At 38.7% G+C, this 16,349-nt stretch overlaps 2 protein-coding genes across 2 annotated transcripts; both read right to left on the bottom strand.

Annotated features, from left to right (window-relative positions):
• Positions 1-628: 628 nt before the first annotated feature.
• LOC115410456 (7-methylguanosine phosphate-specific 5'-nucleotidase-like) lies at positions 629-9,020 on the bottom strand. The gene is made up of 10 exons (XM_030122112.1): positions 8,854-9,020; positions 8,191-8,265; positions 7,999-8,097; positions 6,381-6,450; positions 6,167-6,213; positions 5,874-5,959; positions 3,538-3,627; positions 3,021-3,183; positions 1,044-1,244; positions 629-946 (listed from the first exon to the last, which is right to left on the bottom strand). The coding sequence occupies exons 1-10, from the start codon at positions 8,854-8,856 to the stop codon at positions 827-829; spliced, it is 954 nt and encodes a 317-aa protein (XP_029977972.1). The 5' UTR covers positions 8,857-9,020; the 3' UTR covers positions 629-826.
• A 1,709-nt stretch (positions 9,021-10,729) lies between these two features.
• klhl11 (kelch-like family member 11) lies at positions 10,730-15,089 on the bottom strand. The gene is made up of 2 exons (XM_030122512.1): positions 14,335-15,089; positions 10,730-13,566 (listed from the first exon to the last, which is right to left on the bottom strand). Exons 1-2 carry the CDS (start codon positions 14,865-14,867, stop codon positions 11,991-11,993), a joined length of 2,109 nt encoding a protein of 702 aa, XP_029978372.1. The 5' UTR covers positions 14,868-15,089; the 3' UTR covers positions 10,730-11,990.
• Between the last annotated feature and the right edge of the window lie 1,260 nt (positions 15,090-16,349).

The raw sequence follows: 16,349 nt of genomic DNA, 5'->3' as shown, positions 1-16,349 counted from the left end.
ACAAACTGGCAGAGTTGAAGACATGAGTGACTCAAATATGAGTAAAATGCAAATGATTTTCAAAGTTCAATATCCGTTAAACAAGTCAGACACTAAAAACGTCTGGCTTAAACACTGAAATGTTGTGACTAAGTCTGTAACAGGTATAGTTTGTTTTCTGAAATGCATGATTATCTGTATTTGAAGTTGAAAGAAATGATTCTGCAGTTAAACTGGAACACTGTCTTTAGGACGCATCTCTTCAACTCTGGCGTTACACTACCAGTCAAAAGTTTGGACTCACCTTCTCATTTCAATGGCATGAGATGGACCACAGATGGCCAGCAAGTGCTCAGCATCACAGGGAACTCCTTCAAGACTTTTGGAGAACATTTCAGGTGACAAACTCATGAAGCTCACTGAGAGAATGCCAAGAATGTGCGAAGTAGTAATAAAAGCAAAATGTAGCTATTTTGAAGAATCTAAAATATAAAACATGCTTTGAGTTATGTCACACTTTTTTTTAACTACATAATTCCATATGTGTTTATTCACTGTTTTGATGCCTTCAGTGAGAATCTACAATGTAAATAGTCATGAAAATAAAGAAAAACCAGGTGAGTCCAAACTTTTGACTGGTAGAGTATGTAACTGACATCAAAAATGGATGCAATTTAAAGAGTTGTATGGCTTTTACATGTAACAAATACAAGCGGTAAACAGGTGATCTGTAGTTTGAGGTAAGTATTGTTTTGTCTGTGACTGGAGTGAACATGTTCGTACTGTGTCATAGAAGCAGCATAAGTGACGTCTTTCAGCTTCAGTGCTCAGCTCCTTTTTGTGCGTCTTACTTGCTGTATCTGGATGAGGTAACGTATTTGACGATGGCGTTTGGGATGTCCATCGTCTCATCCTTCACCAGTACGATGTCAAAGGAGTTGATGTACGACTCTTTTCTTTCTTCCACCTGAAAAACACAATCACAGAATGAGAAATGGATTTATAGATGAATAATAATGTAAATCCACATGAGTGCAGTCAGTCGGCCTCTTCTGTGACCCGACCTGGTCGTTGAGGAAGCCGATGGTCAGGATGTTGTGGGTGTCCGTCACCCCGTCGGCCATGGTCAGGTCTCCCAGGGAGTCTCCCAGCAGCAGCACATTGGGTCGATCCTGCACCTGCCTGAGGTGAGCAGCATGGGACAGAGCACCCTGCCTCTTGTTGAAGGTGTGGATCAGTTGACCTTTGAAGGCTTGAAGTACCCCCTGATCGACAACACCACCATTAATTCAGACGAAAAAAAAAATTAACTGTACCTAAAGTTACATATCATCGCTGTTGGGTGGAAACCTCTTAAGTCTATTTTTGTTTTGTTTTTTTGTAACAAGACTATTCTACAGGGTGTCCCATAAGTCTAAATACATAGGAGACATAATACAGGGTGGGGAAGCAAAATTTACAATGAACATTTAGTTTTTTCTCAGCAGGCACTACGTCAATTGTTTTGAAACCAAACATATATTGATGTCATAATCATACCTAACACTATTATCCATACCTTTTCAGAAACTTTTGCCCTTATGAGTAATCAGGAAAGCAAACGTCAAAGAGTGTGTGATTTGCTGAATGCACTCGTCACACCAAAGGAGATTTCAAAAATAGTTGGAGTGTCCATAAAGACTGTTTATAATGGAAAGAAGAGAATGACTATGAGCAAAACTATTACGAGAAAGTCTGGAAGATACTATTAAAGAAGAATGGGAGAAGTTGTCACCCAAATATTTGAGGAACACTTGCGCAAGTTTCAGGAAGCATGTGAAGGCAGTTATTGAGAAAGGAGGAGGACACATGGAATAAAAACATTTTCTATTATGTAAATTTTCTTGTGGCAAATAAATTCTCATGACTTTCAATAAACTAATTGGTCATACACAGTCTTTCAATCCCTGCCTCAAAATATTGTAAATTTTGCTTCCCCACCCTGTACATTCCATACATATATGGTTCTAACATGTATTTCTTTATATTTCTTTATAGTTCTTCAGCAGACACGCATTGAAATGTGTTCCCGACAAAATGGCAGTCATATAGAGCATATATGAATAAAAATGGTTTATGTCAAGAAACGTTTACTTTTCCTATGTATGGAGACTTATGGGACACCCTGTATTTGTCAGTGTTCACGTTGGCCTGATGGTTTTAGAAATATTTAATGAAAACGGCTTGTGACAACGTCTTTTAATTCCATTTATTTAGAACATGCATAGTTTTTCCAGTTTCCTGAAAAATAAGAGTTTTGGTCATAAGAGGTTTCCACCCAACAGCGATAACATAATACAGATTAAGTATGGTTGTATTATAATATTTAGTATGATGTTATAACCATTACCAAAACATGATCTAAATTAGAATCATTGTCTTGTGTTTCAAAGTGGCCAGTATCAAGAAAAGGGATTTAACATTATACATTGTGTGAAACTTGTAATACTAACACATGGATTCTTGACTCAAGCAGTGAAGGCCAGGAATTTAATCTATATTATAGGTTTTTTTTTTTGGTTTTTTTTTTTCCCAGGAAACAATGCAGTAATACAGTGGTAGCAAAAAATGTTTGGACACCCCATGCATTTGTTCTTACATTAAAAATCACTAGCGTCTCTGAACTTTGCCAAGTGTTGTTTCATTTCCTAAACCCACATGCTCCCTTCTGCACATGCCCTGTTCCATCAAGGTCAAATCTGGATATTTCAGCAACATAATGAAACATCCAGGGAATGACACAAACTCAAGAATTTAATTATTTTTTCTTGTTTAAAAAAAAGATTTTTCTTCAAGTATTTCACTCAAATATTGGAGATTGAGTAAAATTTGAAGGGTGTCCCTTTCTGCTACTATAGAAAGAAAATGAAGTCTGAAAAACTGATGTGAATTATTCCTAATGTCCTGCCTTTAACTCCTCACAAACAAGACTGTCATTCCACCCTCTGAAGCATTATTTATACAGCATTGCACCACAGGAACAAAAACTCAGCTCTACTCACTGTGTGGTCAAAGTCCATGTAGTTGGAGATGATGTTGATGTTGGGGTGGAAGACGTGGTTCTGTCGGATCACCTCCTCCAGGACGTCACCGACACCAGCTGAGAAGATCAGCAAAGGGATGTGGTGCTCGGCCAGATGATCGAAAAACACTTTGTAGCCCTCCCTGCACACACACACATACATATCAGCAGGGACTATAGGAACAGACGTGTTGCACAAATTAAGACAAAAACTAATTTTTAATTGGTTTTTGTGGAAAAAAGGGGTTAAACCACAATCTGATGTGACAATATTAAATAATTTAACATTCAGTGAGCCAGTTACTGTGTTTAAAAGACCATGACCAAAGTGGAGTTGGTGTCATCTGTTTCAGTGTTATCTCATGGTAATGCATTTGGACTCATCTCAGACATTCTGGGATTTCTTTGTACAGGACAATGACAGTGTATTTTCTGTTGGTCCATCTATGACAAACATCAGCGTTATCACAGCTGGTTTTGTGTTCAGTGGTTTGTACCTGAGCATGGCACTGGATTCCTTCACTGCCCTGGCGAGCATGTCTTTCCTGATCCTCTGATCAATAAGCAGCTCATGGACTTTGGTCCACCTGCAGAAAGTAAGACAAGACAATTTCATTATGACGTCCAGCTTAGATTTTCTCTTTTCACTTCATATCCAAACTCCAAAATATAGAAGCAAACCTCTGTGCACATCATTAACATATTACAACCCCAATTCAAGTGAAGCTGGGACATGGTGTAAAACATAAATAAGCAGAGCTTACTAGTACCCCCACCTGGTTGCACAACACTTTGCTCCAACTGCTCACTGATACAATATCCATGGCTTACCCAGGGATTCATTTTAAGTAAACTTTCAATCTTTTAAAAAATGTGAAGAAAAAAATTGAGAGAAGAGCACTTGTAAAGAACATTTGTCCAATTTGAAAAGAATTGGTTAATAATAGTGTCTGAAAAATTAGCTGTACAGAATTCTTGGTATATTTCTATACCCCTGCCCTCTGGGGTGGGTGGGGGTAAAATAAACTTCATCAGGTCAATAAGATTTGGAATACCTCTCTACAATATATTGGTAACTTTGTATAGTGGTACAACTTATGTGGCATTCCGTGTTGTGAAAAGATGCAAGTTCCGGAGGAGGTGAGGTATGGGATGTTAAACTGTGTGTTTTTGTTTTGTTCACTGCTTAATTCTAAAAATGAGGAAAAAAATAATAATGGATGCTTTTCTGATTAATTCATCAATAAAAAGATTAACAGAATACAATGATTTTCAAATCCTTTTTGACCTATACTCAAGTGGAATACACTACAATGACAAGATAATGTTCAAACTTTAACTTTTTGCAAATATTCACTCATTTTGAATTTAATGCCCACAACATGTTTCAAAAGAACTGGAACAAGGGCAATCAAAGACTGGGAAAATTGAGCAATGCTCAAAAAACACCTGTTTGATACATTCCACAGGTTAATGGGGAATAGGCAAGCATCATGTTTAGGTATAAAAGGAGCATCCGAAAGGCTCAGTCTTTCACAAGCAAGGATGGGGCAGGGGTCACCTCTTCATGAACACCTGCATGAGCAAATGGTCCAACAAGTTTCAGACCATCATTTCTCAATGTACAATTGCAAGGAATTTACGATTTCATCATCTATAGTCCATAATATTGCCAAAAGATTACAAGAAATCTGTGCGTAAGAAGCAAGACTTAAAAACCAACACCAAGTGTCCATGACCTTTGATCCTTCTCCTCCCACTGCATTATAAACAGACGGATATTCTGTAAAGGATACTACCACACTGGGTCACGAACACTTCAGAAAACCATTCTAAGTTCACACAGTTCGCAGCTACATCTACAAGTGCAAGTTTAAACTACCATACCAAGCAAAAGCAACATATCAACACCACCCAGAAATGCTGCTGGCTTCTTTGGGCCCGAGTTCATCTGAGATGGACTGATGCAAAGTGGAAACATGTGCTGTGGTCTGATGAGGTCACATTTCAGATTGTTTTTGGAAATCACAAGCGTTGTGTCCTCTGGGCAACAGAGGAAAAGGATCTTCCAGATTGTTATCAGTGCAAAGTTCAAAAGCCAGTATCTGCGATGATATGACATGGGTAACATGCATCTGTGAAGGCACCTTTAATACTGAAAGGTACATGTAGGGTTTGGAGCAAAATATGCTTCCATCCAAGCAACATCCCTGCTTATTTCAGCACAACAAAGCCACATTCTGCAGGTGTTACTACAGTGTGGTTTCACAGGAAAAGTGCAGACACTAGACTGGTGAACCTGCACTTCAGACCTGTACCAGTGAAAATGTGTGGCGCATTATGCAGAGCAAAACATGACAATGCAGACTCTGGGCTGTTGAGCAACTGAAGTCATACATTAAGCAAGAATGGGAAAGAATTCCACCTATAAAAATCTACATCAGTTAGTGTCCTCAGTTCCCAAAGGCTTATTGAGTGTTAAGAGGAAAGTTGATGTAAGACCGTGATAACAGTACTGTCACATATCCCTGACCCGGCTACTCTGGAACATGTTGCAAGCATCAGATAAAAAATTAGTGAATATTTGCAAAAAGCAATAACATTTATCAGTTTGAACATTAAATATTCTGTCATTGTTGTGTATTCACTTGAATATAGGTAAAAAAATAAATAAATTAATAATAATAATAATAATAATAAACTGTTGTATTTTGCTTTTATTTATGTTTAATGCAACGTCTCAACTTCGCAGGAATTTGGGTTGTATTAAAATATTACAACAAAATATTGAAAAAGAATGAGATTTAATTATTTCCCTGCTTTTGTTTCTTACCATTCCACCATGAGAGGCAGTTTCTCTTCAGTAGATCGGCCTGCATCAATCTCTATCGGATAGTAGGTGTTCAACAGCTCCTTCATCTGTAGTGGACCAACAAAATATGGTGTCAGCAGGTACAAATACTTGCAAGAGATGGGCTTTCATTGTTGAATGACAGGTGAATTACACATTAGACAACAGTTACTCTAGTCATGATTTGACTTTAAAATTAGACTGTGTGTGTGTGTGTGTGTGTGTGTGTGTGTGTGTGTGTGTGTGTGTGTGTGTGTTTATTTGATGCATGATACCTTTTTAGTGCAGTCTTCATTAATTAATAACCGGTTGTCCAGGATGTCTGGGAAAAGCAAGGAGCAGTGGAACACACACATACAAGTTCAGGACAATGTCACAAATAAATAGAAACATTACAAGGGCACAATGGCAAAATGTACTATTTGCCCAAGATGCAGATAAGAATTCAGGAGTCATGTGTATGCAGTGATATGCAGACGGCATGCTTACTGTGAGTGGTGGGTACTCTCATGCCGTTGTGTGCGAATCTGGTCAGTGTCATGTCGAAGTCTGAGATTACCTGAGGAAACAGGATAATAAGAAGAATTAGATATGGACTTAATTATTTTCCACAAGTGAGCAAACAACTACAGAGCTTACTAACACACAAATACAGTACATGGTTTTGTTGAATCCTGTTTCAAACCAAAGGCACCAATAAGTTAGTAATCCGTTTCATGCGTCTTCCTGTGAGAGCTGACCTGAAGCAGGAGTAAAACCTAATGTCATTCTACTGTCATTTGAAAGCATTATGAAGAATCTTGCCCAGTACATTGGAAATTGGGATCAAAATGACTCGATGTATAAAGGGGCTTTTATCGAGACAAATTTACTACAGGCTTAGTTTGATATGGTGTTCTCCCACGTTTGGGCCTGGCCAAGCAAAAGTGAACATCAGGGTCAATTTTTTTTTTTTCGAAAACAATATTTTGATTACTCAGCATGAAAGACATATCTCTAGTTTCTAAAACTTTATTTAATTTGTACCTGAATCACAACTGGATATTTAAGAAAATATATGAGAACACAGTGTAAATTAAGAACAGTAAAGGTTGTAAATGAATGTATACAGCATAAATTCAGAATGTAAACAGCAACATGTAAATAAGTATGTTCAAAATATATACCTGTCTAATCTTATATTTCATAATAATCAAATATTATAATGATTTTGAATGTTATTTATTATTAATAAAAAAATGCAGAAACATGTGTATTAAATATAGTAATGAGACATATGTCGCCAACGACTAATCATTTTATCAGTGTCTTAATAAAGTCTTTGATTATTATTCTGGTGCATCACACTAAACAAACACCTCACTCCATTACTCTTTTGGATTCTCACTCCTTTACCATGAATTGATGTCTTTTTAAAACTAAAATAAAAATGATATCAGTTTCATTTTTGGACATAATGTACTCTCATATATTAAGAAAAGTGCGGTCTGCTAAATATTTGCACTTTCCTTGAGGAACACCACTTTTTGGCATTTTTTCCAAACCTTGAATAATTGCTGTATATTTTTCCTCACTCCGTTACTTTGTCAATGATGACAAATTCATGCTTTTATTAAATATTTGGTTATTATTCCTTCATGGCATGTTAAAGTACTTCCTTAGACCTACAATTTGAGCTATTATGGTTGCTGATGAATTAATTTTTAAAAACAGATATGGAATGATTAGTATTACGGCACAGTGCTTTCTCACTCAGTTACTCTCTTGGCCAGACCCATATACAGATCCATGTTTTGTGCTTTTCGTTTTAGACATTTACCAAGTTTAACAAAAAAAAAATGTGGCTTTTTTTTTTTTTTTAGAATCTTTGTCAGTATATGTTTTACAAGCAGACATGCCACACACACTGAAACTGACCCTCTGCAATGAACCCATCACTATCTGCACATGCAGGAAAACAACACACACTGCAGACTAGGAGCAGTGGGCTTCCATGTCAGGCCCCCAAGGAGCAAATGGAGGGTTAAATCTGGGGAACCAAACCAGCGAACCTATGGCTGATTCTTAGCCACGGCTGCCTCCTAACGATGCCATAAACTTTACTAACCTGAAGGCTGCCTGCACCTGCACGCTGCATGCTGTGGATGGTCTCTTCCACTCTGCCACGCTCCCTCATCAGCACTGAGCACTTTGCCAGCTCTGGAATCTAAACAGAAAACAAGAGACACACATTCATTATCAATAAGCACTTTAGGAAGTAACTTTTAAACTTCAGTTATATGCAGGAGAGTTTTCTGACCTCACTCTTAGTCAACTGGTGCCAGATTGCCAAGACAGTCCGCACTGGTGTGTAGATCCAGGGAATATGGTATATCTGCCACAGAGAAAAGAAATACTACTATTTACAGGGATGTTATGTGCACATGATTGATAGACATTTCATTTAACTTGCCTAGCATTTTGTATCTAACTGTAGGTTTTGTCAATTATTTTATAGATAAAGCACAAAAATTATTCCACATACAGTAAACAGTGTGACAAGTGAATATTGACATGCAATGTTTTTGAAAGCATGCATTTATTCCAATTCAACGTATCTTCCTTAAGTTTCCATTAGTGGTACTCGAAGATTAGTTAAGTGTCACTTGGTATAATACTTGGCTGTTATTTACCTAAAAATACTATTTCCCAAATTCAGGATTAAACTTCATAAACACTTTGTCTCCTTCAACTGACATGTTAATCCGGCATTCATAACTACATTTCTACAAATAACTGACCGTCGGACAGTTCAGCGCCGTTATTAAATTATGTGAGATTCAATGTGTTCTTTACAGAAAAAAACAAAACAAAACTGAACATTAACATGAAAAATGAGCTGACTCGGTATTTTTTTTCCTTCTACCAAATCCCATTGAACTGAGCCTGCGGTGATTAAATAACGGCTGACGGTAAAACTTACCATTTTCAGACCGTTATTTCCTCCAAACGTTAAAGTAAAATGTAAATGTTAGTGCCACTTTCATGGAGGATGAATTAAACGATGTAAACTTGTAAATTAAATAGTTTTATTCGCTTATTTTTCTCAATGGACTGCAGCTGTTTTGAGTGATTTGTTTACATCCGGTTTGGTTGTAACACCGATAACATCCCCCTGCACTTACACACTGACTTTGGTTCCGCCTTACCTCCTGTTTATTTTTATTTTCTTATTCTAATATAGATAAAATTCATGTTTTACCAAAAAAAAAATCTACATGCAATGCGTCATAACAACAAAGTGAAAAAAATCTGAAACTTTTGTAAAATATAACACGTGCGTAAGTATTTACAAAGTTTTCTCAATACTTTGTTGACGCACCTTTGGCACCAAATACAGCCTCAAGTCTGTTTGAGTATGATGCTACAACCTTTCAGTATTTCAGACCTTTCACACCTTGGCAGTTTATCCCATTCCTCTTTGCAGAATCTCTCCAGCTCCATCAGGTTGGATGGGGAGTGTTGGTGCAGCTTTTTTCAGCCTGTCCACAGATGTTTCTTTGGGGTTCCAGTCTGGGCTCAAGGATGTTCACAGTTGTGCTGAAGCCACTGTCTTTTCTTGGTTGTGTTTGGGTCCAGGGCAGGTTATCATCAAGGATGTCTCTGTACATTAGTGTATTCATCCTTCCCTCGACCCGGACTAGACCTGTGTGTTTCCAACTCAGGTCCAATCAACTGAACTGACCACAGGTGACTCCAATCAAGTTGAGGAAACACCTGAAGCATGAGGAGTGTAAACAGGTGCACCTGAGCTCCCAGCAAAAGCTGGGAATACAGAAGTACATGTTAGATTCTTTTGTATTAATTATTTTTAATACATGTGCAAAAGTTTCACAGCCTTTTTTCACTTTATTATGAGATATTGTGTGTAAAATACATTTAATCCATTTTGGAATAAGGCTGTAACACAAGATGTAAAAAAAAAAAAAAAAAAAGTGTCACTGTGAATACTTGCAGATGCACTGTAACTCTAGAAAATGTGTAAAGTGCTGTTAGTGCTGGTATTTTAAGATTAACATCTTAATATTTAACAAAATCCCTTTTTTAAAATAAATAAATAAATAAATATTGTTTGTTGGCCCATCATGGCTTTTTAACTTAATGTTAGAGAAAGAAAACAAAATGAAGTCTACGAAATATAACTAGACAGACAGACAGACAGACAGACAGACAGACAGACAGACAGACAGACAGACAGACAGACAGACAGATAGATAGATAGATAGATAGATAGATAGATAGATAGATAGATAGATAGATAGATAGATAGATAGATAGATAGATAGATAGATAGATAGATAATACAGTCACAGAAAAAATTATTAGATCACCCTTGTTCTCGTCAATTTCTTGTTCCTTTTAATGCCTGGTACAGCTAAAGGTACATTTGTTTGGACAAATATAATGATAATTAAAAAATTACTCATAAGAGTTTAATTTAAGAGCTGATATCTAGCCATTTTCAATGTTTTCTTGATAATAACCAAATCACTTAAGTTCTTACATCAATAGCTATGGCATTGTACTGCCAAAAACAGTGCTTTTAGGCATTCCATGTTTTCTTTTCTGTTTCAGTCACATGATACACACAGGAGTTAGTACTTGTGCAACCATTGTTTTTGATGACTTTTGATGGTCTAATAATTTTTTCCACGACTGTATCTGTTTCAATAGCAACTACCTATATCACATTTTGTGCTAACTTATATATTGTTACAAAGCTGTAAAGATTTAATGAATGAATGACTAAAAACTAGATTAACTGAACATCAACACTGTTTTTAATGACAGCAGTCAGATTTTACTCAAAGTACTTTTATTCTAAATATCTTGCAAGAAGGGAAGGCAACACCACCATGTTCCACAGTACAAATGGCTGCATGACATCTGAGAACAAACCAGTAAAAGTACCTTAACCAAAACAAATCTCAAAATCAGTTTGTAACCCAGCTTTGAACAAAATACTATTAAAACTGTAGGTAATTAATCAAATGATGCATAGACTTTATGAGAAACATTGCATAAAATGATTTAAAAATGAATATTGTTCAGATTAAGTGCTTTACAGTAGGTAAAGGTTCCCAATCTCAGGAGCCTAATATATTATCTACTGACAGATTTTCACAGCAATGAAGAAACCTGCCAGATCAGCACAACACCTTTTGTCCAGTTAACATTCAAAGTCTTTCAGTGTAAGACTGAACTCAGTAAGAACCCGTTAGCAGTTTTCACACAGTGGGAATGTCTGTTAGTCAGTGATTTAGCAGCATTGAACAGTAGAGAGAAGGAACAAAAGAATTTCAGCTTAAAGAGGTCAACAGTTAATCACTGAAAAACAGCTCATATAATACAAAATTGTAAAAGGTTATTTGGCCCATTTTGTAATCTGAAATAATGTGGGAAGTGACAGATACAGAAAATGAATAAATCATATACAGCCTCTCACATAATGTAGAATGGCATAAAACATTTTCGATTGTTTATGTATTATAGTGCAAAAAGGCAATATGGAGGCCCGTCTTTTAAAAAGGTGACGAAATCTGGTTCCAAAATGTTATTTGTGCCGAATGACAATAAATGTTTATCTTTTTAAAGTTGTAGACTCGCTACATCCTCACTACATCAAACTGACATCAGCTATCTCTACAGTGCAAAAAATATTTTGGGAATTGGAGGTAGAACAAAAAAAGAGAAAATAGTGAGAATCAAGAAGTTAAAGCTGATACTTGTTTTCTCCATTTTTTTTAGCATCCTCATTAGCTTCATTATAGAATTAAAGGTACTTTTTATGACAATCACAGTAAATGTACACATCATTTAGAATCAACACTAAAATAAACTGAACTTCACTGACTTTACTCCTATGATTTTAAACCAACTAAAATCTACATTTTAACTGAATAAAGACAAAAAAGTTAAAGAAATTTAGAAAATTAAGAATAATTTCCTGGCAGAATAAAGCAGACATTTCACCACAGTAAACTCAGAAAAGTTTTGTGGCAATAACACACGTACCACGCAAAAGGCAATATGTTTGATTTGTGCAACACAGTTTCAATCTCAACATTCAATCTGAGAATGCAGCTGCCGCCGCAGAGTGAGGCTACGGCGATGCAGCTGCTGCATCTGCTGCATGCGGTCTCGCTGGCGGGCCAGGTTGTGGGGCATGGGGTAGCGCTGGCAGCCGTGAAGATACTGGTACGGGATGCGAACATGGCAGGCGGCAGCTCTGCAGCGCGGCTGGGGCATCGGAGGCAGCAGCATCCAGCGCTTCCTCTCAGCACTGTAACGGTATGCCTCCTTCCGATACTGCTTGTCCAAGCTGCTGCTGCTGTTGTTGTTCCTCCAACCCCCGATGATGAAGACGTCTTCCCCCAAATAGCAAATGGCAGCACCTTCAGTGGTGATGACCTCTGGAGGAAGGCTGTCCAGAATGTCTTCAGAGATGTTGGTGCTTATTTTTTGCTGAGCGGCTTCAAATGTCACCTGGTAGCTCTTGGGACAGCAGGAGGCTGTGTGGTAGAAGTTGGTACAAGCAACAGCCATCTGGAAAATACAGTAGTTATCGATGAGGGGTAAGGAGTCCACTTCCTGCCATTTGTGGCTTTCTGTGTCATAGCAGCTGGTCACGGTACGTAGTCCATCATCATCTTCCATGTCTACTGGAGTCCTGGCCAGGATGTACACGTAGCGCTCATCTACGGTTACCGTTTTAACATCACGCAGAACCTTTGGCGCTGGCTCCAGACTGTGCCACTGATCCTGTTCAGGCACGTAGACACTAACGTCTTTAAAACCTGGGCTGAAGTTGCCGTGACCGCCAATGCTATAGAGGACATTTTTAACGGACGTGAGGCCAAAGGAGTGTTTGCGCGTGTTCAGACTGCTCACCTGCTCCCAGGTGTTGATGCTGGGGTTGTAGCGCTCCACAGTCTTCGCAAAACCTGGTTCCATAGACCCCGCTACATAAACATGGCTGTCGGTGACTGTGATTGCATGTCCATCCAGGTGGTTGTGAATGTGTGACAGGTTGATCCAACGGTCTTCGGCAACAAAGTATCCCACACACTCACTCAGATAGTCACAACCCTCTGAAAGACCGCCCACCACCATGATTACATCCATGGTTTGGCCAAAACGGGGCTGCATTTTCATCACATGATCAGGTGACTTGAAGCTGTCGAAGCTTATGGCGTGGACTTCAAGAGCATCGTTCACCAACTGCCAACAAGCCGCATTATCGGCCACTAAGAGCTCCTTCCTCACCACTCTGGTCAGGTAGGTCGGAGCGATCTGTGTCAGCCTTAAAAGCCTGAACAGCTCCTCAAAGTGCCTCTCCCGCTCCTCTGTGTTTTGGTGCACCCATTTAACAACAACCTCAAACAACTCCTGCTCTGAATCCACAGTGATTTCTGAGTCGGACAGCCAGCCTCGCACCAGGTGGAAAGGCAGCGTGTAGAATTCATCACTGCGGATAACTTTGTGGAAGTTCTGTCGAATCACGGTGGTGGCTCCTTGGACCAGCTGATCCAGGTTGTAGGTGAGGGCCAGGCTGTGCACCGCCACGCAGTTGGTCAGGTTTAACTTCTTCTTCAGAAACTCTCCACAGAAATCCTTAAGATTCGCCAACAGGAACCTGACAGAGAGAACAGTGGGATGATTAAAAACCGCAGCACTGGAATTATACTGACATATATATGAATCACATATATACAGAATGACATAATAAAAATGAATACCACTTTACCTGCCAGTGGTCAGAGTGTTTTAGTTAATCAGTGTCAACTTTTACAGTGCTAACTGCAGCTTAAAAATTTACATATGACAATATTCAAGTGATCCCAAGGGGACATTTTAAAGCCTGAAATGCAAAAAATAGAGAATATAGAAAAAAATCACAACACAAAAAAACAAACAAAAAACAAAGAGGTAATAGAGTGGAAGTGGAACTCAACAACAGCAAAGCATCAGTGACTTAATATAAAAAGCAAGGGCAAAGATTTGCATTTCATTTTTCATAGATAGACAGATAGATAGATCAAAGTTGTGTAAAGCTATTAGTTAAAATGGTAATTGTGCAGTAAAATGGTCCTTGTTTGTATTTTACAAATAAATAAACCATTTCACCTGTCAATGGTCATCATGTTATGGTTATATATTTATGTTTGGGTGATAATCTGTCTACTGTAAAAGAGATGTACAGTATTATCTCAGTGAGTCTTTCCTGGACATGTTTTGACATAAAAAGGGTCAGTGAACCCCTTTCAGGTTCTTTTCCTCTGTACTCTACTCCTTCCTACCTGGCCTACAGGTGTGGCTCACATACCTGACATAAACAAACCCAGTACTTCCGCCTCTAACATACTCTTCAGTTTTCAGGTCAGATTAAAAGTGTACAAATCACCTGTCAGCAAGTTCCAACACTTGGTGCACATTGGCAGTGGTCACCGTGATTTCTCCGGTGTACATGAACTGAATGACCCGGTCCACTGTGTCCGGGTCCGGTCCGGGTGTAGACCTCCAGTCGGTGAGCTCCACCGGGCCGGACCCTGACGCGGATCCGCCCAGCAGCAGCGAGAAGTATTCGGACGCCGCGGACAGCACGGACCGGTGTGCGGACACGGTGCGGAGGTTCGGACCGAACAGCAGGTCCACGTCGCAGAACAGCCCCGCCTTCCGCTGCTCGTCCTGCCGGCGGGCCAGCTCCGAGCAGTGGGCCGGGCAGGTGAACTCCTCGGCCTCCTCCGGGTCCTCGTCACCTGTTAGCAGTCCGGGTCCGGGGCTCCGGCTGCCGTCCTCCGGCCCTCCTCCTCCTCCTCCTGCCGCTGCCATGCCACCGGGGCCGAGTCTAAGGTGCACGAGGGGGCTGTGGAGTATCCGCGGGAGGAAGTCACAGACACACACCGCGCACGTGAACAAACATCCAGATACGGACATGCATGCGCAGCCTCCACGGCCACTCCTGAGTGGAAAAACACGCTCACTTCCGTCTTCTGCGGGAATAGACACTGTGTTTCAGCTCAGTGTCTGTGAGAATCACCCAAATATCAACTTGTCAGGCCGGTGTCGGAGCTCCTGCACCGCGGGTCCGGTTTGTGAAGATGTTTGAACGCGTCTGTGTGTCACTTTGACTTAAATCAACTTTATGGATGCCAAGGTTTCCGCGCATGCGTGTTGAGCGGTCGTGAATGCTCGTGCGCCGTTCACAACACAAAGGTGGAAAACACGTAAATATATGTTAATGTAAATATTATTCTTGATCTTTTTTTTTTAAAAAGATTTTTAATGATAATAGTCATTAGACGTAGGCTGTTCTTGTAGACTCACTGTAAGCGACTGGTCAAAGTTTAGTGATTATTGTCAGTAAATGTTCATGTTGCATTCACTGACAGCAAGTAAAATACACTACAAACAAAAAGTTAAGGATTTTTTTTTTTTGTCTTTTTTTAATCATTTTTGCCATTTGTAAATAAAAATATGTCTGGTCATTTTAAAAATGTGTTTCAATTCAATTCACACAAAAAAGTAAAAAGGGCTGTGCAGGAATCCCAGCTGAAAAAAATAGCCCAAAAATTAAAAAATATCCTTAACTTTTTGTTTGTAGTGTAAGATTTTACATGAACAAATAAGCCGTTGCATTAATGAACCCTTAGAACAGAGGAGTCAAACTGATTTTAGCTCAGGGGCCACATACAGCCCAATCTGATGACAGGTGGGTCAGACCAATAAAATAATAGCATAATAACTTTGAAATAAAGACACTTCCATTTTTCCCCCTCTTTGTTTTAGTGCAACAAACGGTGAAGAAAAATGCAGAAATGTTTAATAATCCCAGTCAATATTGCAACAGAAGCAATAATGGGACCAACATAAACAATGCAACAAGCAGAAATAGAACTAAAATTAGAAATAGAAAAAGAAAGGTATACAAGAGTGTAACAAACTTTACACTCTACATGCTGTAATAAGCAAAAACACATCTTTTATTACCATCTAGCACATTCACAATTATTTTCAAAACCCAATAATAAAATAAATACCTAGATAATGGTTAAAGTGCTCTTAGCAGTCAAGACAACAAATTAATATTGTACAGAAAGAGCAAATAATGTAATCAGAGGGATATGAGGAGCAGTAGAAGGCAACCAGAAGTTATTACTGGTTATTTATTAATAGTCCCAGGAGTTTTTTCATCGACAGCTGTGGTATTTACTCGCTGACATGAGGATTCCTCAAAATTTTAAGCTGTGAAGTCTATATCATTGCAATTTCTCCTGTTTTTTTTTTGTTTTGTTTTGTTTTAAATCTACATTGACTAGACCATCAGGACTAAAGAAATGTTTTTAATATTTTGTTATTTTGTGTAAAGAAAAAAAAAAATTATGTTTTTTTTTTTTTTTAATTAATACTGTACTGGTT

Source organism: Sphaeramia orbicularis, chromosome 19 (assembly GCF_902148855.1).
Source record: "Sphaeramia orbicularis chromosome 19, fSphaOr1.1, whole genome shotgun sequence".
NCBI classification, from domain to species: Eukaryota; Metazoa; Chordata; class Actinopteri; order Kurtiformes; family Apogonidae; genus Sphaeramia; species Sphaeramia orbicularis.
This window is presented reverse-complemented; position numbering and strand designations above follow the sequence as displayed.